Source organism: Ranitomeya variabilis, chromosome 8 (genome assembly GCF_051348905.1).
Source record: "Ranitomeya variabilis isolate aRanVar5 chromosome 8, aRanVar5.hap1, whole genome shotgun sequence".
Lineage (NCBI taxonomy): Eukaryota > Metazoa > Chordata > Amphibia > Anura > Dendrobatidae > Ranitomeya > Ranitomeya variabilis.
The window spans coordinates 38,647,332-38,671,345 of record NC_135239.1 but is presented as its reverse complement, the minus strand read 5'-3'; the positions used below and the strand labels follow the sequence as shown (position 1 = coordinate 38,671,345).

Below are 24,014 nucleotides of genomic sequence, written 5' to 3'. Positions count from 1 at the left end.
CCGGAGGACTAAATAATGCTAGCAGAGGAAAATAAGTCCTAGCTCACCTCTAGAGAAATACCCCGAAAGGAGACAGAGGCCCTCCACATGTATTGGCGGTGAATTAAGATGAAATAACAAAACGTAGTATGAAAATAGGTTTAGCAAATTTGAGGTCCACTTACTACATAGCAGAAGACAGAAAGAACACTTTCATGGTCAGCTAAAAACCCTATCAAAACACCATCCAGAAATTACTTTAAAACTCTGGCATTAACTCATAACACCAGAGTGGCAATTCCTGTTCACAAGAGCTTTCCAGACACAGTAACGAAACTACAGCTGTGAACTGGAACAAAAATGCAAAAACAAACATGGACAAGAGTCCAACTTATCTAGTAGTTGTCTAGGAGCAGGAACAAGCACAGAGAGGCTTCTGATAACATTGTTGACCGGCAAGCAACTAACAGAGAAGCAAGGTTATATAGCGACTCCCACATCTTGATGGGAACAGGTGAACAGAGAAGATGAAAACACCAGTTCAATTCCACCAGTAGCCACCGGGGGAGCCCAGAATCCAAATTCACAACAGAAGACCAAGGAGCTCTCCAAACAAGTCAGGGATAAAGTTGTTGAGAAGTACATGTCAGGATTGGGTTATAAAAATATAAGTCAATCTCTGAGGATCCCCCCACAGCACCATCAAATCCATTATCATCAAATTGAAAGAACATGGTACCACAACAGACCTGCTGATAGAGGACCACCCACCACAACTCTTAGCCCAGGCAAGGAGGATATTGATCAGAGAGACAGCACAGAGATGAAAGGTAACCCGGAAGGAGCTGCAGAGTTCCCAAGCAGAGGATAGAGTATCTATCCATACAACCACATTAAGCCGTATACTCCATAGAGGTGGTCTTTATGGAAGAGTGGGCAGAAATAAAGGCTTTATTTACACACAAAAATTGGCAGCTTTCTGACTATGCAAAGTGCACATATAAAACTGCCAATCAGAGTTTGTGGGCGGGGTTATACAGGGCCCAGCATTCAGAGCACTGCTTGATCTGAAGCAGAAAAAATGTGATTTTATAAAAACTGAAACAAGCAGCCAAGTAAGTGATACATCGCTGGAATCGGGGTCTCGGACCACACTTCATGCTGCTCTCATATGGGACAGCAAACATCTGGTGAAAGATTCCCTTTAGGAAATTGTGATGTACAAGTAGTGCCTGGAAGAAAAACAGCCTTTGTCCCTAGAAACGGCACCATTCTTATGAGTAGGTTATGTCTGCTGTTCTAGCTTATCCCATATTAAGGCCATTGTATAGCTTTCGACGTCTTGGATGTGTGGGAGGAGAAACCTAAGTTATATCCTGTTTACCACAATTAAATAACATTTCTTAGGACTGCAGAGAACTCTGTTAGTTTAGAATTGGAAACAGAAGGGATTTCTACGAAATATCACATTGTACCCATTCCTCCTACCTTCTCCACCTACCTACTGTACATTGCTGGTGTCAAGGAGCCCAGACTGCCAGTATTACTAAAATGTGCTGTAATTTGGTGTGAATGAAAGCCTGATTAGCAAATAACAGTTTTGCCTCCATAAAATAACAGCACCACAATATTATTCAGAAAGGAAACTCTTTAGAACAATGCTGTGTAATGATTTTCAGTAAAATGTATGTTATCAGAAAAAGGAAACTATTACCGTATATACTCGTGTATAAGCAGAGTTTTTCAGCACATTTTTGTTTGCTGAAAACACCCCCCTCGGCTTATACACGAGTCATTGTCCCAGAAGATGGCGGGGGAGGGGGAGCGGAGTAGCAGTGGGTGACAGGAGGCAGGAGCCGGCTGCTGCGGCTAAAACCTGTGCCCGCTGCTAAAGAGAAATTAATTTTCACTGCATTGGCAGGGAGTATTCATTTCTCTTATAGCGCACACACTAGTGTTGAGCATTCCGATAATGCAAGAATCGGGTATCGGCCGATATTTGCGGTATCGGAATTCCGATATTTTTGCGTTATCGGGAATCGGGATCGGAATGCATATTCATGTGTAAAATAAAGAATAAAAATAAAAAATAGGGATATACTCACCCTCTGACGCGCCCTGGTAGTAACCGCTGCAACCGGCAGCCTCCGTTCCTAAGAATGAGCGAGTGAAGGACCTGCGATGACGTTGTGGTCTTGTGATTGGTTGCGTGAGCGGTCACATGAGCGGTCACGCGACCAATCACAAGCCGCCACGTCATCAAAGGTCCTTCACTCGCTCATTCTTAGGAACGGAGGCTGCCGGTTGCAGCGGTTACTACCAGGGCGCGTCAGAGGGTGAGTATATCCCTATTTTTTATTTTTATTCTTTATTTTACACATGAATATGGATCCCAGGGCCTGAAGGAGAGTTTCCTCTCCTTCAGACCCTGGGAACCATCCAGGATCACTTCCGATATTTGTGTCCCATTGACTTGTATTGGTATCGGGTATCGGTATCGGCGATATCCGATATTTTTCTATACGGATACTTTCAAATATCAGAAGGTATCGCTCAACACTAGCACACAGTGTCAGTAGCAGTCGCCAGCTTCCAGCAGCTGCCGGGCTATCTTGGGTGCCCGCTCATTAAAGTAATGAATATTCACCTCTCTCCACTCCCATAGGCATGGAGAGAGGTGAATATTTATTACTTTAATGAGCAGGGACACGTAATCGCTTGGCAGCAGATGCTGCTGGCACAGGAACAAGATGCTGCGAGGGCACGCAGGGAAGGTAAGTAGGATTTTTTTATCCTTTTATCATGGGGGCTATACATACAAGGATAAAGATGAGGAACCATGCATACCAGATCAGGGATGAGGAGCCATGCAGACAAGGATGGGGATAAGGAGCCATGCATGCAAGGATGGGGATAAAGAACCATGCATACTAGGAAGGGGATAAGGAGCCATGCATACCAGGACAGGGATGGGGAGCCATGCAGACAAGGATGGGGATAAGGAGCCATGCATACCAGGACAGGGATGGGGAGCCATGCATACAAGGACAGGGATGGGGAGCCATGCAGACAAGGATGGGGATAAGGAGCCATGCATACCAGGACAGGGATGGGGAGCCATGCAGACAAGGATGGGGATAAGGAGCCATGCATACAAGGATGGAGATAAGGAGCAATGCAGACAAGAATAGGGATAAGGAGCCATGCAGACAAGGATGGGGATAAGGAGCCATGCATACAAGGATAGGAATGAGGATCCATGCAGACAAGGATGGGGATGAGGAACCATGCATACCAGATCAGGGATGAGGAGCCATGCGGACAATGATGCGGATAAGGAGCCATGCATACAAGGATGAGGATAAGGAGCCATGCAGACAAGAATGGGGATAAGGAGCCATGCATACCAGGATGGGGATGAGGAACCATGCATACCAGAATAGGAGACAATGCATACCCAGTTTATACTTGAGTCTATACGTTTTCCCAGTTTTTCGTGGCAAAATTAGGTGCCTCGGCTTATACTCGGGTCAGCTTACACACGAGTATATACGGTACTTCTTCTAATATTTGCTGCACAGTCCTTCATAGTCCCTTAGTACAAGCTTTTCTCCTGCTAAAGAGTAACTGAAGAGAATTTATACATTCTGCACAGTTCTTGAGTGCCTTAAAAGGGTTCTTGTAACTAAAAGCAATTTTGCAATTTACTGTCAGTCAAAATTTGTAGCCATTCTTTAGATATTAACACTTTTCTTTTGTTTACTGCTTATTGCCTTGGAGACTGGCCATCGCTCCTGGTCAGCAGAACATGCGTAGTGCTTACAAACTCATTTCTATTAAGCCAGTAAGCACTATATTAAAACTCGCTAAAATCCCTAAAATGTGCCATCACCTCCAAATTCCAGCCAGATTCAGAGTAATACTTACATGCTAGATAGCAGTAGTGGTCAGTTTCCTAGGCAACAAACTGTAGACAAAAGAAAAGTGTGAATATCTCAAGAATGGGTGCAAATTTTAATAAGCAGTAAATTGCAAAAATGCTTTTTATTTACAAGTATTATTCAAAAACATACATTTATGAATCTCGGAATAACCCTTTAACTACTGACATTAATGTTGTGACTGTTGTGGGGGTTTCAGTTCTCTAGTAGGTATTTGGACATGCACAGGCACCAGGCTTTAATATTAAAACATAATAAAGTTTATGGTTCTTCATAATCTTTTCAGCGCCAAAAAAATGAAAATGGCTTTCTTCAGCACAAATGAATAAAAATAGTTCCATCTTTCGGTAAGGCAAACTAAATTAACTCGATATCATAGGAACCTCTCAGGCGCTAACACAGACTATCCACCAGCTGTGTCTTTTTCCAGTCTCAGCACAGCTACTTCTCCCTGAGCTAGTCCAGCTGCCTTTTATTAGGCTTCTAAGACCCAGACTGGAGTATGGGAGCAACCTTTCCCACCCAGGCTCTTCTGGTCGCTCCCAAATCCCGGACCCAAATTCCAGTAAAAATAAAACCATCTCAGTTAACTGTTGTTACTGACGCACCTCTTCTGGGACTCCCATCACCACGGTCAGCAACCTCTGTAACACATACCAGCCGTCCAGGACCTTAGCTCCTGTATTCTTACACTGTATAGCGTGTAACTCAATTATAAAAATGATACCTATTTTGTAGTAATCCAACGTCCTAGTACTGAGAAATCAAGTTTTGTAGTCATCATTCTAGAGAAATGGGCCTTTTATTAAGTGCTGATTTTATGGTATTTACAAGGGGCCATTGCTTTCAGGTTAATACTGCAGTGCAGACTAAAACACGCCCCTGAGGATCCATTAAGCACTTCCTCCTCAATAAAGACCATAAAAATTAGCATAACTCTTTAACCGTATGGTGGATTTTAAAAAAAAGTTGAAAAACTGAACACTCAGGGGAGCAGTGGGAATAAAGTAAGAACAAAAAAAGAACTTTTTACCCAATGACATGTCCTCTTTAAGGGAAAAAAATGGCCTCACAGGGTGTCCTGAGTCTTTAAATGCCACAATCAATAAAGAAAATTAATTAAAAAGTTGGAGGAGTTTTTACAATCAGCTTCAGTTCTATGGAACTTTTTTAAAGATGATTTAAGGTGTTATGTTTACTTTTATTTTTCTATGGTTATGGAGTTAAATCTCTTCCTACTTGACTTTACTTCAATCTTTATACTTAGTGATAAAGTTGACTTTGTATTTGATTTTTATTATTATGCATTTTGGGCAGATTGTCTTTATTTTCATGCACACATAGAAGTGATTGTGTTCGGCGCTCGTTGTCAGGTAAACTGCACCATTAGGCCGCCCCCTCGGTGGTATCAGACTGATAAAGCGTGGGTTTATTGTAGTCATTAGGAGAGGACAGATGCTTCTCACCTTCTCTTTTGCATTTCGCGTCTTCTAGATTCTTCACTTCTGTCAAGATCTAAATGACAAGACAGTGCAAAGGGAATTACTTTCCACAACAGCTCTGTAACCTTGAGCCGCCGCGCCATTGTTTCTCCGTAGCCATTTATCTCAGTGCTGAGCTCAGAACTCGGAGAAATAAAGGCTCACTTTTTTTTATTATTACCCCCTTTACCCGTTTTCAGTCGATCTAATATAAGCTTCATTCAACCGTTTTATCAGTTTACAAATTCAGTCGCGCTCCATCGGATTAGCAAAGAAATTGAATATCTATCCCAAAAGACAGCCGAGCATTATTACAAATATGCGCCAACAGAAAAGTACCTCTACTTGTGAAGATCATGCCACCGTGTGCCTACATAGCAATTCCCAAATCACCATTGTTATAATTAGTGTCATTATTAGAATCTCCCCCAACACAAGTCTGTATTCTAGTATTAATATTCCTGCTGCGGGAACTTTAATATCCATATGCTTTACCTCCCCACAGATGCATCAGCCACCCAAGCGCAGGCGCCATTTATATTAGTACTGCAGTGAGTGTTTTCTGCAATGTCCACAATGTCTAAATCTTCACCCAAAATCTGCAAAATTCAACTGCAAAATAAACTGAAATATTTTCCGGTGGACAAAGAGAGATAAAGAACTAAAATAATGAGGTTGAATAAATATGCACATCCTTAAACTAATACTTTGCTGAAGCACCCTTTTTTAATTTTAAGTCTTTTGGGTAGTAGTCTATCACCATAGCACACCTAATATTAGCACTTTTTTCCCACTCGTCCTTGCAGCAGAGCTTCAAATCTGTCAGATCACAAGAGCATCTACTTTTTACAGTGTCCTCTCAGGTCACCCACAGATTGAGGTCTGGGCTCTGATAAAGCCATTCTAAAACTTTGATGTTCTTCTGTTGGACCCATTCTTTTATTGATTTGGAGATAAGCGTAGGGTCGTTGTTGTGTTGAAAGGTGAAATTCCTTTTCATCTTCAGCTTTTTAGCAGAAGCCTGAAGGTTTTGTTACAAAATTCCACTTTGAATAAAACGTCAGTTGCCAAAAAACATCCCCAAAGCATAATGCTGCCTCCACCATGCTTCATTGTGGGTATGGTGATATTTTGGTGATGCGCAGTGTTGGCTTTTTGTCACACATACCTTTTAGAATTATGGCCAAAAAGTTCACCCGTTCACCCTTGGTTTCAGTTCACCCTTGGTCTCATCAGACCACAAAACGTTTTCCCACATACTTCTGGCAAACTTGATGTAGGTTTTAGCAAAACATAGCCAGACTTGGATGTTGTTCTTAGTACGAAAAGGTTTCCACTCTACCCCACAGATCAGACATATTAAGAATGCAGAAGATTGTTGTTACATCCATTACACCACCAGTACTTGTCAGAAATTCCTATATCTCCTTTAGAGTAGCTGCAGGCTTCTTGCCACTCTCCAGAACCAATTTTCTTCATGTTTTTTCATCAATTTTTAAGGGATGTCTATTTTTAGGTTATGTAAAACAACAAATGGCGGTTTGTAGAAGGAGCGCTGGCGGCCGTCCCAATGAGGTGGAAATAAATGCACAGGTCCCCGCAGCTCCAGCCGGATACCCCACAACCGGGGAGAAAAACTTGCAATAGGAACAGAATAGCCGGTCTCAGGAGCGCAAAAGGAGAGCACAGACACCAGTTAGGGTAAAACCACAACACGTTTCAACGGCGTGCGCCGTCTTCTTCAGGTAGATATTTATAAATATCCACCTGAAGAAGACAGTGCACGCCATTGTGGTTTTACCCTAACTGGTGTCTGTGTTCTCCTTTTGCACTCCTGAGACCGGCTATTCTATTCCTGTTGCATCTTTAGATAATGTCACTGTAGTACCAAATATAAGCGATGACTGTCTTCAGTGTTCCATGGTTTATCTTATGTCTTGACTTTTTTTTATACTCTTTTCCCGACTAATAACTTTCTACTGTAAGATCCCTTTGCTATGTTGTAAGCTGTTTACAAACCATGGCTTTTGCTGTAAAATGCCACTTAGAAAAATCTTACTAGAACAGGGAAACTTTATATGGAATTAATCAAAATCACTGTAAATGATGGCAGCTGCATGCTGACTACTTTTTAACATGAATGTAAAGGGACTGCCCTCTACTCGGACAACCCTTTCTCAATTACGGTGCTAAATTGCCGCCATTTAAAATTGTAATAACTATACTCACCTCTGGTGAAGGCATTGCTCCAGTGATGTCAGTACCTGGTATGCTGGAGCTTGTGTGACATAAGATAGACACTTCTCTCTCACCTTCTTTGGACAAAACTGAAAGCCAGATGAAGTGAGAGCTGCTGCTGGTCTTTGATGTCCTCTAATTACATTCGAATGAGGTGAGATTGAAGTGGACAATCAGTTTCTTTGTTGGACAGCCTGTTATCCCGCTTTCCCAGGTTCCTGAACATCGGATGGGCCCAGTAGCCATGCCAGGGATTACATTGCACTGCAGATCAGTCTTTTTACACGCTGTGTGGGTCACTCTCGTGAGGAACTATAATGATGCATATTGACTTGACAGAAGAGGACAAGTAAAGGTCTTGTACTTGCTGCTTATTTTATGGATACTCTAAGTTCTTCATTTTTACTGCTTCTTTATTTAGAGCCTTTATACATTTTGCAATAAACTAATTTTCCCAAATGTGAGATTCCCCTAACAAATTTTAGTTTTGCGCTAACATGTTGGATTCCTGACACCATCCACACCTTCGTTCATTAGTGTTACTTTTGCATATCTGATTAGGCATTCTCGTTAGGTTGCTACAATTACTACCTGCTGGGCTGACAGTCTCTTGGAACACAATTGAATTTTCCTGCATGCATTCTTGTGCCGCAGCGTAGATATCAATTATGTTGTCATTCCGAATGTCCTTGAGTTAAACGAGGACCAATGTGAACCTGGTCCATACAACTCCTAAGTCTTTACTCATTTTTGGAGGAGGTTTTTTTGAGCGGATCGGCTTCAAAATACTCCTCTAAGACTGCTTCAAAAACGCTTGGGGAAAAGAAAATGCATTTGTATTGGAAATCCACTTTACTGTTCTTGTCAGAAGTTTATTTTCTTGAAGAGGTTTTGAAAGAAGTCTGGTGAAAAAAAACTGCATGTCATTTCTTCTGAAGCTGATTCAGATGGAATTTGCTCCAATCTGGCCACTACCAAACCAAAAGGCTCCAAACAATGCTCTAGGGAAAAAAACTCTGCTCAAATGCATAAAAAATTAACAAAAAGGGAATTTCCAGATTAGGTTTGCAATTGAAAAATTTGTCATTGTTGAAACCGGTCCATATCAATGTCATCCTGGTCCATACAACTGCTAAGGCTTTGTTCCTACAAAGTTTTTTGGAGGAGGTTTTTTGGAGTAGATCCACTTCAAAATACTCCTCAAAGACTGCTTCAAGGACACTTGGGAAAAAAAAGGAATTTGTATTGGTAATTCACATTACTGTTCTTAACAGCAGTTTTTGAGTTCTTTTCTTGAAGAGGTTTTGAAAGGCATCTGGTGCAAAAAATTAACCATATCATTTCTTTGAAGCTGATTCTGATAGAATCTGCTCCAAACTGGGCACTGTCCAACCAAAAGGTTCCAAAAGAAAACGCTTTAGGAAAAAACTCTTCCCAAAACGTCTTCAAAAAATCAAAAAAATGTTGAAAAACTGATTGAAAAAAAAAAAAAGGGTGAATTTCCAAAATAAATTTGAGAAAAATTGGTCATTCTTGAAAATCTGCAAGAAAAAGTCTAAAATGCTGACGATTGTCTCTTTGTCCTTCTCTTCCAGTCTTTGCTTTGAACTCGGCGTCTTCGGGAGGCGATAACGCCAAGATGTCTCTGATGAGCAAGTACAAGGAAAGCATGATCTCTAACAATCCGGGGGACCACAACCACCAAGCCTCCACCCTGCTGTCACACGGTGCCTCCAGTCAGCATAAAAGAATCAACAGCAAGTCGCGAGGTGCCTGCGTGTGAGAGAGTCTGCGTGGGTGTATTTCTCCCATTGCGTAAATGCCTGCTTTTGCTAATTAATTTCACTACATATGTTGAGCTAAGAGCAGGAAAAAAAATCTGTGTGAATGCAATACATATTTGTTATAAACTTTACAAAAAAATCTGTGTGTATTTCCATATAACCCGTATGTAGAGCTTTGTCTGTGCTCATGTGTTTCCTATATACATGTAACCTTACCAGATATTTGCCGTTAGGAGGAGACTTATTAGAGGCCGCCCGTCTGTTCTTGTGCCTAAGGTTGCATTAATAAACCATGTTTATTTCAACCTATTTTGTGTGCCTTTGTTAGTATATCATACCTATACCTGTAAGAGGCAAAGTCGAAATATATGGCTCATTTCTGTCTTCTATATGGGGAGCTAAGCCAACAGTAGATTAATGATCCCATCAAGTCAAGGGCAGGGGTCATTGAGCCCTGTGAGAAATCATTCTTTCATTTCTACTTTATTAACACCTTGTAGGCCATTCACAGATAAAGAATGATTAAGTCATCATGATTTGATTGCTGAGCATCTTTTGTATCATTGAACTAAATTACATCTTCTTATAGGAAGGCTCCGCCAGTACAATCCCACTGAAAACAATGGGATAAATGTATTAATCCTTGTCCAATTTTAGTTTAGTGCATTATTAAATACTCTTTGTCTAATTTTACAATACCTATCGTTCCTAAATTTTGGTCCAATTTGGCCTACGTAGTTTTAAGCCACACCCATTGCCTTTCAAGTCACACCCCTTTCTCTCTCTGCCACACCCCTTCGCGATTGAGGAGCAAAAAGTGTCTAAAACACTTGAAGTTTGGGGACTGACACAAGCTTTGGTTTTCACAAAGTTTTCTTCCTCAGCGTTTTTAGCTCTTTAGTTAGATGTTTAGAGGTTCTCTGAAGCACATTTATAAGCATTTCGTAAATTTGTATACTTTTTTAACAAATACATCTACTTTAGGTAAAGACTTAATATTTTCAGTAATGAGACTTACTTTTCAAGACTTCTGCAATTTGCAGAGTCTGCTCTAAGATAATGTTTAGATCACATTCTTTATTCATGGCCGTGTTCTTAGGCAAAATTGTGAGTGAGCCCCTTCTATGGATGAGAAGCCCTCACCCATGAATGGTCTCAGGAGGCTTTACTGTTAGAATGACACAGGACTCATGGTAGTTCTCACACTTTCTTCTCCGGACAATCATTCTTCCAGAAGTTCTAAACAGTCTGAAGGCGCAACATCAGAGAAAATAACTTTACCCCAGTCCTCTTCAATCCAACCCCTGTACTTTCTGCAGAATCTCAGAATAATTTTCTTGGGGAAAAAAAGAGGTTTCTTTGCTGTCCTTCTTGACACCAAGCTTGTGTCCAAAAGCCTTTGCCTCACAGATGGCTGACACCTGCTCGCTGTCATTCTGGAGCAAGTTCTGCACTGGTGTTGGTTGAACCAATCCCATAGCTGAATCCCCTTTAGGAGATGGTCCTGACACTTGCTGGACTTTTGTTTGGTGCTTTGTAGTCTTCTTTACAACAATTTTTTTTTAAAGTTCTCTAAGATCTGATAAATGGTTGATTTAGGCACAATCTTACAAGCATTAATGTTGTTGCCTATAAATCCCTTTTGGTGCAAAGCAATGATGACTAGATGTGTTTTTTTTTGGAGGTAACCATGGTTAACATAAAAAGTCAATAATTTCAATCACCAGTCCATTTTTAAACGCAACCAGTCTGTTCTTAGAATTCAAACAGAATGATAGAGTATGATCAGCTGCCTTGTCCTTGTTAACACTTCCTATTGTGCTAATGAGAAGATCACTGAAATAAAGTAAACGGATAATTTTGTAGCAGGACTGAAATTCAGTGAAAATAGGGGTTTACCGATTAAAATGATTATCAGGTCAAGGAATACATTTCTAATTTTTTTTTTTAAATTCATCTGAGTCCTCTTCTTAACAATCTAGAGTTAGGGCAAATCACCACTATAAAAATTGAACATCAAACTTTGCAAAAACCAACATTTTTGTCAGTTTCAAATCTTTTGCCACAACTATATGCCAAAAAATTTGAAAAATTAAGGCATATTTTTCCAAATGGTCTAGACCCAAACACATTTTAGCACATTTCCCTTAGTATTGCATTAAAATGTATATATAAATGTATCCTCATTTATTATATTGATGATAATACATGTTAACAAGTTATGTTCTGAGTTTGTAAGCCAAATTTTTTCTGTATTATGCAAAATTCCCAAATCAGAGAATGCCCACTCTGCTCGGGTGGAGCCTTGGCTCTGCGCCTCTTCTCTGGCATCAGTGTTTCGCTACAGTGGGTACTTCAGTAGCTCTCTGTAGCCAGTCAGTGAGCTTAGCGGCTCATGCTGTGTAACGTGGCCGAGCCACTGAGAACATTGTTCTTGTATATATGTGAATGGAATACCATAAATTTGCAATTTCTTTAAACATGTAGCATGCTCACTGTGCAGCATATGGTTTTAATTGTGTGATGTTTTATTGCTGCTTACTGTGTCTCACAAAGACCTCATGTACAAAAACATCTCTACAGCTCTATAGAATATCCATAGACTTTCATACTGCTTCCATAGACTTCTGTACTCCACATCATATTCCATTTAAAGGATACCTACTGTATACTTTTATGAGTTTTTAGAATAAGCTGTCGTGTGTATATAAAGAATAACACTATTTTATATATATTGTATCATGCATGTTTACCACTTTTATCTTCTGCATGTTCTAATTCTAAGTTGCAATTAACACTGAGCTGGTGGGTGAAGACTAAACGCTATGATGAATCCTATAAACAGCACACACACACGCAGAGAGTTAAACAGTGGAGAATGTGTGATTTTTTTGTTAGGCAGTACACAGAGCAGAGGCACGATGGAAAATATACTGCAGTACTGGACAATGTACCTGGGAATCCAGCGCTGAGATAAGCTCACTAGAATCTGATGATCTGTTACTCTGCTACTCTCACATCTTCTCTTCATACATTTCAATATGCTTTTTAGCCTGATACCTCTTTGCGCTGCATGTTTATCACTTCTTCTCTGCACTGCACTCTATACATTATAATAGATGGTGTAACCTGATACTTCACTATGCTGAGTGCTCATCACTTCTCCCCTGCCCTGAATTCTATACATTATAATATGTGGTGTAACCTGATACCTCACTGTGCTGAGTACTTATCACTTTTCTGCTCTTCAATCTATACTGTATAATTGGTGGTGTAACTGATACAGTGTAATAGGTTGAGCAACCTGTCACCTCACTGTGATGAGTTATCATCCCTTCTCTTCTGCCCTGCACTCTATAGAGTGTAAGGCCGGAGACACACTAGCGTGTTTTATGGATGTATGAGCGCAGAAAATACGTCCAGAAAATACGCATAACACATGGCGCAATGATTCTCTATGGGGCAGCTCCTATCTGCGTAATATACGGTATGTTACGGGCGTAGAAAATCGCAGCATGCTGCGTTTGTCAGCGTATTGCGCAAAAAATACACCAATGAAAGTCTATGGGGGCGAGAAAAATACGGATTACACACGGACCATGCGTGTGACTTGTGAGAAACACGCAGCGGTGTTCTATAGAAAAGCCGGCAATTCAGTGCGGTGTACAGTAAAATCACACTGACAGAATAGAATAGGTAGAATAAATGTGTACACATAGAATAGGTATATATATATATATATATATATATATATATATATCAGTGAGACACATAAGTGCAGCGCCCCAGAGTTCTGGTCGTTGCAGTGCTGTGGCTTCGCCGCTAAGGGGAGCCATGGTACGTTCGATGGCACCGAAGGAGTTCCTCCAATCAGGTATCACAGACACCAATATGTTTCACAGCAGGGCCTCCGGGGGGAGCTAAGGGTGCTATTCATTAGGCCACTCCCCACTATAGTGGGTAAACTGGGGGTCAGGCAGGAAGTTAGAGAGAACGCTGACGGGATTGAACGGAGCAACACCCTGTGGCAGGGGGTGTTGTGAAGGGAGAGACTGTAGGGTCTCTGCCAGGGGTGGGATCCTGGCAGAGGCTTGGCATTGAAAGAACGTAACGGGTCCGCGCAGGCTCCTGGAAGCGGCGGGACTCAAGAAAGGACTAGAAGCGAGATAGATTGTGCTGAGTGAGAAACGAGATCAAGCAGAAGGAGAATACCAGCAGGGGTTGTGCTGATAGAGGCAGCACCCTGCTGAGGTGCAATACCGGTGGCCGGAACGCCGAGGGAGTGGATTAGAATACAGCTTCAAGCCATACTCCAAACAGCGGCAGGACAGTCGGTCTCAGGCGGGCTGTCTACCACATATCACCTATGAAGTCTTGGGGGGCAATTGCGGGAGAGGGGCGACTCTAGGGTCCCGGAAGAACTCCAGGCCTACCTGACAAACGGGTGCCATTCCAACCTGAATACAGGGAAGGGGTGGATTACAGAGGAACATCAAATCGAGTTGTGAGGGAACTTAAGAAACAGACACAACCGTTGTGGGGTTACTTTCCGTGAGCACAGCAGGGAAGGACTACAACACATAGCGCTAGAAGGAAGGCACAGATTTCCACCTGAGAGGAGAACTCTGGAGGTGCCATTGGACCGGCCGGCCTTGCGTAGCCTGGTGAACCGTGTTCCGGACTGAGGACTCAGAGATCTCCAGTAAAGAGGTAAAGAGACTGCAACCTGGTGTCCTCGTTATTTACCGCGACTTACACCCCACAACCGTACCGCTCCATCGCTACCATTACTACCACTTATTGCACCGGACGTCCCCCACTGACGGACAGGGCCACGGACCGGGTCTAGCCACCGTGACAACCCCGAGACTGAGAACTAGAGGCCCGGCTCCGGGTATCCCCTCGGCCCTGCGGTGGTGTGGGGGGCGCTCCAAATATATATATATATATATATATATATAATTCAGCGCTAGATAGCAGAAATGCCGGTAATTCAATTGTCGGCTTTTCCTCTCTCCTTCACAAACCCGACAGGATATGAGACATGGTTTACATACAGTAAACCATCTCATATCCCTTCTTTTATTACATATTCCTCATTAGTAATGTTCCAAGTGTCTGTGTGCAAATTTTTGGGGCTCTAGCTGTTAAAATAAAGGGTTAAATCACAAAAAAAATTGGTGTGGGCTCCCGCGCAATTTTCTCCGCCAGAGTGGGAAAGCCGGTGACTGAGGGCAGATATTAATAGCCTAGAGAGGGACCATGGTTATTGGCCCCCCCCTGGCTACAAACATCTGCCCCCAGCCACCCCAGAAAAGGCTCATCTGGAAGATGCGCCTATTCTGGCACTTGGCCACTCTTTTCCCACTCCCCTGTTCCGGTGGGATATGGGGTATTGAAGGGTTAATGTCACCTTGCTATTGTAAGGTGACATTAAGCCAGGTTAATAATGGAGAGGCGTCAACTATGACACCTATCCATTATTAATCCAATAGTACAAAATGGTTAATAAAACCCACACACATTATTAAAAAGTATTTTAATGAAATAAAGACACATGGTGTTTTAATATTTTATTATACTCTTAATCCACCTGAAGACTCTTGTCACCTGAAATAAAGTTAAAAAAAACAAACAACAATATTCCATACTTTCCGTCGTTCAGTCTTGTCCCACGCTGTAAATCCATCTGAAGGGGTTAAATCATTTTACACCCAGGAGCTGTGCTAATGCAGTTGTGCCCCTGACTGTAAAATCTGGGGAATGAATGGAATGCAGGGGAATGTACTGTAGTTATCTCGAGTCACAGTGATGCGCCCTCTGCTGGATGAACTCATATGAACTAGAGCCTGGGAAAATATTCGGAAAAGTTCCCAGGATCGAGTTCATATGAGTTCATCCAGCAGAGGGCGCATCACCGTGACTCGAGGTAACTACAGTACATTCCTCTGCATTCCATTCATTCACCAAGTGATGATGTGCCTTTTCTGGGGTGGCTGGGGGCAGATGTTTTAGCCAGGGGGGGCCAATAGCCGTGGATCCTCTCTAGGCTATTAATATCTGCCCTCAGTCACTGGTTTTCCCACTCTGGCAGAGAAAATTGTGCGGGAGCCCACGCCAATTTTTTCCATTATTTAACCCTTTATTTTAACAGCTAGAGACCCAAAATTTTGCACACAGACATTTGGAACATTACTAATGAGGAATATGTAAAAAAATAAGGGAAATGAAACGGTTTACTGTATGTAAACCATGCCTCATATTCTGTCGGGTTTTGGAAGGAGATAGCAAAAGCCGACAATTGAATTACCGGCTTTTAAGCTATCTAGCGCTGTATTAAATATAAATACAGTATATATATATATATATATATATATATATATATATATACCAAAACAGGAAAAAGATTGTGGTGTTCCAATTTTTATATCTATATATATATATATATATCTATATATATATATATATATGTATGTATATATATATATATATATATATATATATATATATATGTGTCTCACTGATATATATATACTGTATATATATATATATATATATATAGACTGTATATATGTTTTCATATAGAAAATATAGAAAATCTCGCTGTACGGATGCCATACGGATTACATGCGCAAAATATGCTGCCATACCCTGCCTACGGATCACTATTTTGGGAACATTTCTGCGTATTACGCATGTAATACGGACCGTATTTCCCTACGCTGAGTGTGACCCCGGCCTAATAGGTGGAGTAACCTGATACCTCACTGCGCTGAGTGCTCATTATTGCTCCTTCGCCCTGCACTATATTCATCATTTCTCCTCTGCCCTGCACTCAATACAGTGTAATAGGTGATATAACCTGATACCTCACTGTGCTGAGTGCTCATCATTTCTCCTCTGTCCTGCACTCTATACAGTATAATAGGTGATATAACTTGATACCTCACTGTGCTGAGTGCTTATCACTTCTCATCTGCCCTGCACTCTATACAGTATAATAGATAGTGTAACCTGATGCCTCACTGTGCTGAGTGCTCATTTCTCCTCTGCCCTGCATGCTATACAGTATAATATGTGGTCTAACCTGATACCTCACTGTGCTGAGTGCTCATTATTTCTTCTTTGCCCTGCCCTCTATACAGTATAATAGGTGGTGTAACTTGATGCCTCACTGTGCTGAGTGCTCATCATTTCTCCTCTGCCATGCACTCTATACAGTATAATAGATGGTGTAACCTGATGCCTCACTGTGCTGAGTGCTCATCATTTCTCCTTTGCCCTGCACTCTATACAGTATAATAGGTGGTGTAACCTGATGCCTCACTGTGCTGACAGTACATCTTGTCTTGAGCAAAACACATTTTATAATTTTTTTTTTAGAGTGAATGATATGGAAATTTCAGTTGGTAGGAAGGAGGGAAAGAAGTGGCTTATAAGTGGAAAAAGGAGCATGGATCTCTGATAAACTGTATTACAGAAGTTTCATATATTTGCTTGTACAATTGATTCATGCAAAATTTGTTGAAAGTACAGTACCCATTTATTTCCCTTAAAATTGGTTCCATAATAACATGGCGCATTACAAAGGAATAGTTTCATTATATAGCACCATGCAAAGCCCAATATGGCAGCACATGGACTGCATTAAGCTCAGAAGTAAAGTGCTGTAGGGGCTTTGTGTACCTCCATTCAGACTCAGTGGATAAAGAATCCATTCTTTATAGGATATAGATAAAATGAACGTCCGCATGCATCATCCGAGTCCTAGAATCCATGGCCTTGCTGCTCATTATCATCACATTGCTCTATATTGTGGGACTACTGGCTGTAAAGACACTTTTCTCATAGACAGCTCTGACTTACGGTGGGCTATGTTTGCCATGCATTCATTAACTCGTATGTTATTCGTATTGTTCTGCATTCATTCGCATCGGCCCTGCTGGGAAGCACAGCACAATACCCTTATCTCTGCCATATACTGTATATGTATAGAATAGAGCAAATTTCATAGGGAGTCAATTATATGTCCTCTGGAGTGAGAGAATATAATAGAAAAATTGTCAATTACCTTATGAGCCATAGAATAATGGAATATCTATGAGACCTATAAGTAAGAGTCTGGATGGCAGAGATTCTGATGGATATGTTACTGGGAAGAATAAAGACCTTGACTTTCAAGGATAAAGTTTTCCTTCAGTAAAAATACCGAGAAAAATATATAATGTATGCGGTTGTCAGATTTTTCTTGAAGTTTGCAAATCGATAATTGAGGTCTAAATGCACTTGTGGAATACAAAATGGTATATTCTTCTGTTAGGGTTATGTCACATTGCATCAAAACTGCAACATTATGCTACAATTTCACAATAATCATGGGGGGAAAACATGTGATTTGAAGGTAAAAATGAATTCACCCTGTTTTGATCCTACAAAATAACTGATGTCAGAATATTGAAGACTTATTCCAAGGGCGATCTGACAAAACATCGGATCACACGTGGGCCAATATTAAATGGGAGCGTGCACCGATGGAGTCTGTCCAAGGAAATAATCGCAGCATGCATCCGGAACTAACTCGGCCATGCAAGTCTTTGAGTCCATGGAAAAAAAAAAATCGGATAAGCTCCAAGCTTGGTCCGATTTTCATGGACTGATATAACGGAGAAGATGGAGACATTTTTTATTTTCTTCTCCTCCTTGTATCACACTATGATTACACTCTGATCAAACTCTGATCATAGTGCGATTTGTGTAATCAACCGGATCTTCTCGGACGATAGAAAATACGATCGTGTGACCCTACCCTTAGGATAGGTCATCCATATCGGATCAGGGTTACACCACTGATCAGCAGCTACAAGGTCTGAAGAGGGCAGATGTAATCATATTGAAAAAAGCAGAAAAATATAAAGATGTATTCAATGTGTAGCAGCAGCTGCTGGGTGCTGAGGAGCTGCTTCTAGTCAATAGAATAAGAGGTGATCTGCAGCTCTTGGCAGCGACTGCTACTCATTGAATGGAGCTGTTTAGTGTGTGTGCTTCGCTGCTGACCGTAGGGGTGCTGGGATTCGAACCTCCACTGATCGTAAACTGATTACCTATTCTAAGGCGAAGTCTTCAATATCCTGGGACCGGATAACTCCTTTAAATTATTAACATGTACAAACCTTAATGTTGTGCTACGTTCTAGAGGTTTGTATGTATATATTCTTGGCAGCGACTGCTACTCATTGAATGGAGCTGTTTAGTGTGTGTGCTTCGCTGCTGACCGTAGGGGTGCTGGGATTCGAACCTCCACTGATCTGAAACTGATTACCTATTCTAAGGCGAAGTCTTCAATATCCTGGGACCGGATAACTCCTTTAAATTATTAACATGTACAAACCTTAATGTTGTGCTACGTTCTAGAGGTTTGTATGTATATATTCTTGGCAGCGACTGCTACTCATTGAATGGAGCTGTTTAGTGTGTGTGCTTCGCTGCTGACCGTAGGGGTGCTGGGATTCGAACCTCCACTGATCTGAAACTGATTACCTATTCTAAGGCGAAGTCTTCAATATCCTGGGACCGGATAACTCCTTTAAATTATTAACATGTACAAACCTTAATGTTGTGCTAAGTTCTAGAGGTTTGTATGTATATATTCTTGGCAGCGACTGCTACTCATTGAATGGAGCTGTTTAGTGTGCGTGCTTCGCTGCTGACCGTGGGGGTGCCGGGATTCGAACCCCACTGATCTGAAACTGAGGTCCTATACCATGGCGAGGTCATCAATATCCTAGGACAGGACAACTCCTTTAAATTATTAACATGTACAGACCTTAAAGGGAACCTGTAACCCCGTTTTTCCGATATGAGATAAAAATATGGTTCAGTAGGGCCTGAGCTCAGCTTTACATCAGTACCTTTCATATCCCCCGATTCCCTACTTTTGCTGCCAAAAAACCTTAGTAATCTCTCCGTTTTTGTATGTCAATCACCCCGGTCCAGTCTGATGGGCGGGGCCTACTCGCTGTCTCACCCCCTGCTCCTCAGCGTGTCAGATGTAACTAGATCTGTGAATCACACAGATCGCGGTCAGTTTCTGCGGTTGCCCATTGAATTAGCATCTCGCGTGTGCGCAGTATGCTTTGACCAACTGTGGGCAAAGCATGAAATGATTATTGCGCATGCGCCGGCTTTTGACCCTATGCTCTGTGCCCCGGAAGCATAGAAAGACTTCCGGGGCACAGAACATCAAGGAAAATTCCGGCGCATGCAAAATAATGAGTTGAAAGCTTTCCCCACTGTTGGGCAAAACATACTGCGCACACGCGAGACGCCACTTGAATGCGCAGGCGCAGAAAACTACGCCAACGCAGGAAAGAAGATTCGTAGAGCAAAGCCGGAGGTGGTGAGAATTGGCGATTAGGCCCCGCCCATCGGACCGGACCGGGGTGATTGACATATGAAAATGGAGAGATTACTAAGGTATTTTCTCAGCAAAGGTGGGGAATCGGGGGATATGAAAGGTACTGATGTAAAGCAGAGCTCAGGCCCTATTGAACTATATTTTTATCTCATATTGAAAAAACGGGGTTACAGGTTCCCTTTAATGTTGTGCTAAGTTCTAGAGGTTTGTATGTATATATTCTTGGCAGTGACTGCTACTCATTGAATGGAGCTGTTTAGTGTGCGTGCTTCGCTGCTGATCGTAGGGGTGCTGGGATTCGTACCCCCACTGAACTGAAACTGATCACCTATCCCATGGCGAGGTGTTCAATATCCTGGGACAGGACAACTCCTTTAAATTATTAACATGTACAGACCTTAATGTTGTGCTACGTTCTAGAGGTTTGTATGTATATATTTATTTTCATAGGGAGAGGAGAATAAGCCAATGCCAGAAAAATGATTGAAATCCAACATCCAACTGGAATATTGCTAAAGGGAGTCCGTCAGCACAGAATGACTGATCAAACCAAGCGCAAGGGGCTCAATGCACCGTTGGCGCGGCCAAACATTTAAATGCAACTTCCCACCTACTTGATTTCCATACATCTCTGCCCTATAAAGCTAGAGCTGTCAATCATAGACATGTGCTTGGTTTGAACAGTCATTCTCTGCTATCAGATTCGATTTAAGTAGCCTTAATACAGATTACATACAGATTTCTTCATGAATGTAGTGACTTCAGTGGGTTATTCTCAAAGCAGAAAGTTATCCCTAAATAATAGGGAAGGAAATAACACAATGATTGCTGGGGGCGGGGGTCTCACTGCCGGGATGCAAACCAGTCCCCCAGTGAATAGCAAGTTATGGGTTGGTGATAACTTGATATCTTGTTACAAATCCTATAAGATTTACTCAGGAGAATAAAGAAAGTCACAGTGTGTATTGCACACGACATTAAGACTCCGTCTGAAGTGATGTGTTCTCCCACCTGTCAGTATTAGTGATATCTACGGCACAAGCTGTTTTACCCTTTTAATGAATAATTAAGGTACAAGAGGGATATCTTTTTTTATTTATTTATTTATAGAAAGCTTCTTATAAATGTTAATCTCTGTCTACAGAATGAATATGTTGACTGGGGCTGTTGAAGAGAGGCTAGAATTATCCCAGCTTGGGGCCCTTTAATTGGTTTGCCGGGTACAATAAAAAAATGCATGTTTGAATTATAGAGTGCGTGGTGTTTTCAGGACGCAGAAAAGACACAACCCACAGTCATAGGATGGATACGACTGCCATAGAGTGGGGGAACAAAGCTGTTCGGGTGTTTTTTAAAAAATAAGAAAAGGAAAACTTGAGTATTTTGAAAACTACAGTTAGGTCCATATATATTTGGACAGAGACAACATTTTTCTCATTTTGGTTATAGACATTACCACAATGAATTTTAAACAAAACAATTCAGATGCAGTTGACGTTCACAATTTTAGCTTTCATTTTAGGTTATCCACATTAAAATTGGATGAAGGGTTTAGGAGTTTCAGCTCCTTAACATGTGCCACCCTGTTTTTAAAGGGACCAAAAGTAATTGGACAGATTCAATAATTTTAAATAAAATGTTCATTCCTAGTACTTGGTTGAAAACCCTTTGTTGGCAATGACTGCCTGAAGTCTTGAACTCATGGACATCACCAGACGCTGTGCTTCCTCCTTTTTGATGCTCGGCCAGGCCTTCACTGCGGTGGTTTTCAGTTGCTGTTTGTTTCTGGGCCTTTCTGTCTGAAGTTTAGTCTTTAACAAGTGAAATGCTGCTCAATTGGGTTGAGATCAGGTGACTGACTTGGCCATTCAGGAATATTCCACGTCTTTGCTTTAATAAACTCCTGGGTTGCTTTGGCTTTATGTTTTGGGTCATTGTCCATCTGTAGTATGAAGCGACGACCAATCAGTTTGGCGGCATTTGGCTGGATCTGAGCGCACAGTATGGCTCTGAATACCTCAGAATTCATTCGGCTGCTTCTGTCCTGTGTCACATCATCAATAAACACTAGTGACCTCGTGCCACTGGCAGCCATGCATGCCCAAGCCATCACACTGCCTCCGCCGTGTTTTACAGATGATGTGGTATGCTTTGGATCATGAGCTGTACCACGCCTTCGCCATACTTTTCTCTTTCAATCATTCTGGTAGAGGTTGATCTTGGTTTCATCTGTCCAAAGAATGCTCTTCCAGAACTGTGCTGGCTTTTTTAGATGTTTTTTAGCAAAGTCCAGTCTCGCCTTTTTATTCTTGATGCTTATGAGTGGCTTGCACCGTGCAGTGAACCCTCTGTATTTACTTTCATGCAGTCTTCTCTTTATGGTAGATTTGGATATTGATACGCCGACCTCCTGGAGAGTGTTGGTCACTTGGTCGGCTGTTGTGAAGGGGTTTCTCTTCACCATGGAGATTATTCTTCTATCCTCCACCACTGTTGTCTTCCGTGGGCGCCCAGGTCTTTTTGCATTGATGAGTTCACCAGTGCTTTCTTTCTTTCTTTCTCGGGTTGTACCAAACTGTACATTTTGCCACTCCTAATATTGTAGCAATTTCTCAGATGGGTTTTTTCTGTTTTCGCAGCTTAAGGATGGCTTGTTTCACCTGCATGGAGAGCTCCTTTGACCGCATGTTTACTTCACAGAAAAACCTTCCAAATGCAAGCACCACACCTCAAATCAACTCCAGGCCTTTTATCTGCTTAATTGAGAATGACATAATGAAGGGATTGCCCACACCTGTCCATGAAATAGCCTTGGAGTCAAGTGTCCAATTACTTTTGGTCCTTTTAAAAACAGGGTGGCACATGTTAAGGAGCTGAAACTCCTAAACCCTTCATCCAATTTTAATGTGGATACCCTCAAATGAAAGCTGAAAGTCTGAACTTCAACTGCATCTGAATTGTTTTGTTTAAAATTCATTGTGGTAATGTCTATAACCAAAAATAGAAAAATGTTGCCTCTGTCCAAATATATATGGACCTAACTGTATTAAACTAGATTAAAAAAAAAAAAATATATATATATATATATATATATATATATATATATATATATAAAATAATATATATATACATTTTTAATTTATTTATTTTTATTTCATTTATTTTATCTAGTTTATATATATAATATATACGTCTAGAAGTAGTTTTATTTCTATTGTTTTGGAAGAAGTACAGTTTTTTTCTCATCCTTTTTTAAACATACATTTTATAAATTAAATTTTTAATTTTTAATCTATCACCAGGTTTTTTTGCTACATCATGATGTAGGAAAAGAGACCCTAATTCCAGTGATGTATCACTTAGTTTACTGGGTGCGGCAGTTGTGACACAATCACAGTTCTTAGATGTAGCATGTAGCAGAGCTCAGACAGCTAACACTACAGCTTTCTGTGTACATTGTATGTTGACAGTGAGCTGCTTATCAGAGGAGGGGGGCGTGGTCGGTCCAGCAGTCATGTGAGCTGTAGTCCAGGCAGTAATAATCTCCTGGTGATAAAACCTTCATTGTAAGTAAACAGCCTAATAAGTGACACACCATTGAAATCTGTGTTTCAGTCCCATATCTTCTGCTGTCTACAGGTTACATAGCAAACACCTGCTGATTGAGTCTCTTTAAATACTAAAGGTGGTAAACTATTTTATCTTTTTATCCATTCACTCTTAAGAATGGGTTAGTGAAAATATTATGAAAACTGAAGTATAAAGTCTGTCTTCCATTTTTCACCTGTGTCTAACAGATCACCATAGCCTTTAATGGCCGAGATTGGATGACATGGTCTTCGAGGGGTTGTCCAGAAAAGTCTGCAGTCATCTGTTAGTTAGACAATCCCTGCATGTTTTGTGGCTGTCTACCATCCGCGGGGACTCGAAAATATTTTTCGGGTGCTTAGAAGACCCTCTGCTCTTATCTCGAAGTTAGATTAAAGTTTTGCGGCACAATATTTTTCATTATATTACTTGCAGTAACTTTTTACATTCCTTGCTATTTAATTACTTTAGTGGTGATCCAGTCCTCTGTCTCCCACAGCAATATCTCAGCTCCCAGAAATACAGACATTTACAGAAGCAAACACTGAATGTTTCCAGATTCGCTCCCTGTACTTGCACTCTGTTCTTT

The 24,014-nt window shown here is 41.2% G+C and overlaps 1 protein-coding gene across 6 annotated transcripts in view; it reads left to right on the top strand.

Annotated features, from left to right (window-relative positions):
- The window catches only part of ASTN1 (astrotactin 1), a 476,663-nt gene that overhangs the window by 283,515 nt on the left and 169,134 nt on the right, over window positions 1–24,014 (top strand). For all 6 annotated transcript variants that reach the window (XM_077276252.1, XM_077276255.1, XM_077276254.1 and 3 more), the window contains one exon: window positions 9,235–9,408. In XM_077276252.1, coding sequence (XP_077132367.1) covers window positions 9,235–9,408 — 174 coding nt within the window. The remainder of the gene's footprint in view (window positions 1–9,234; window positions 9,409–24,014) is intronic.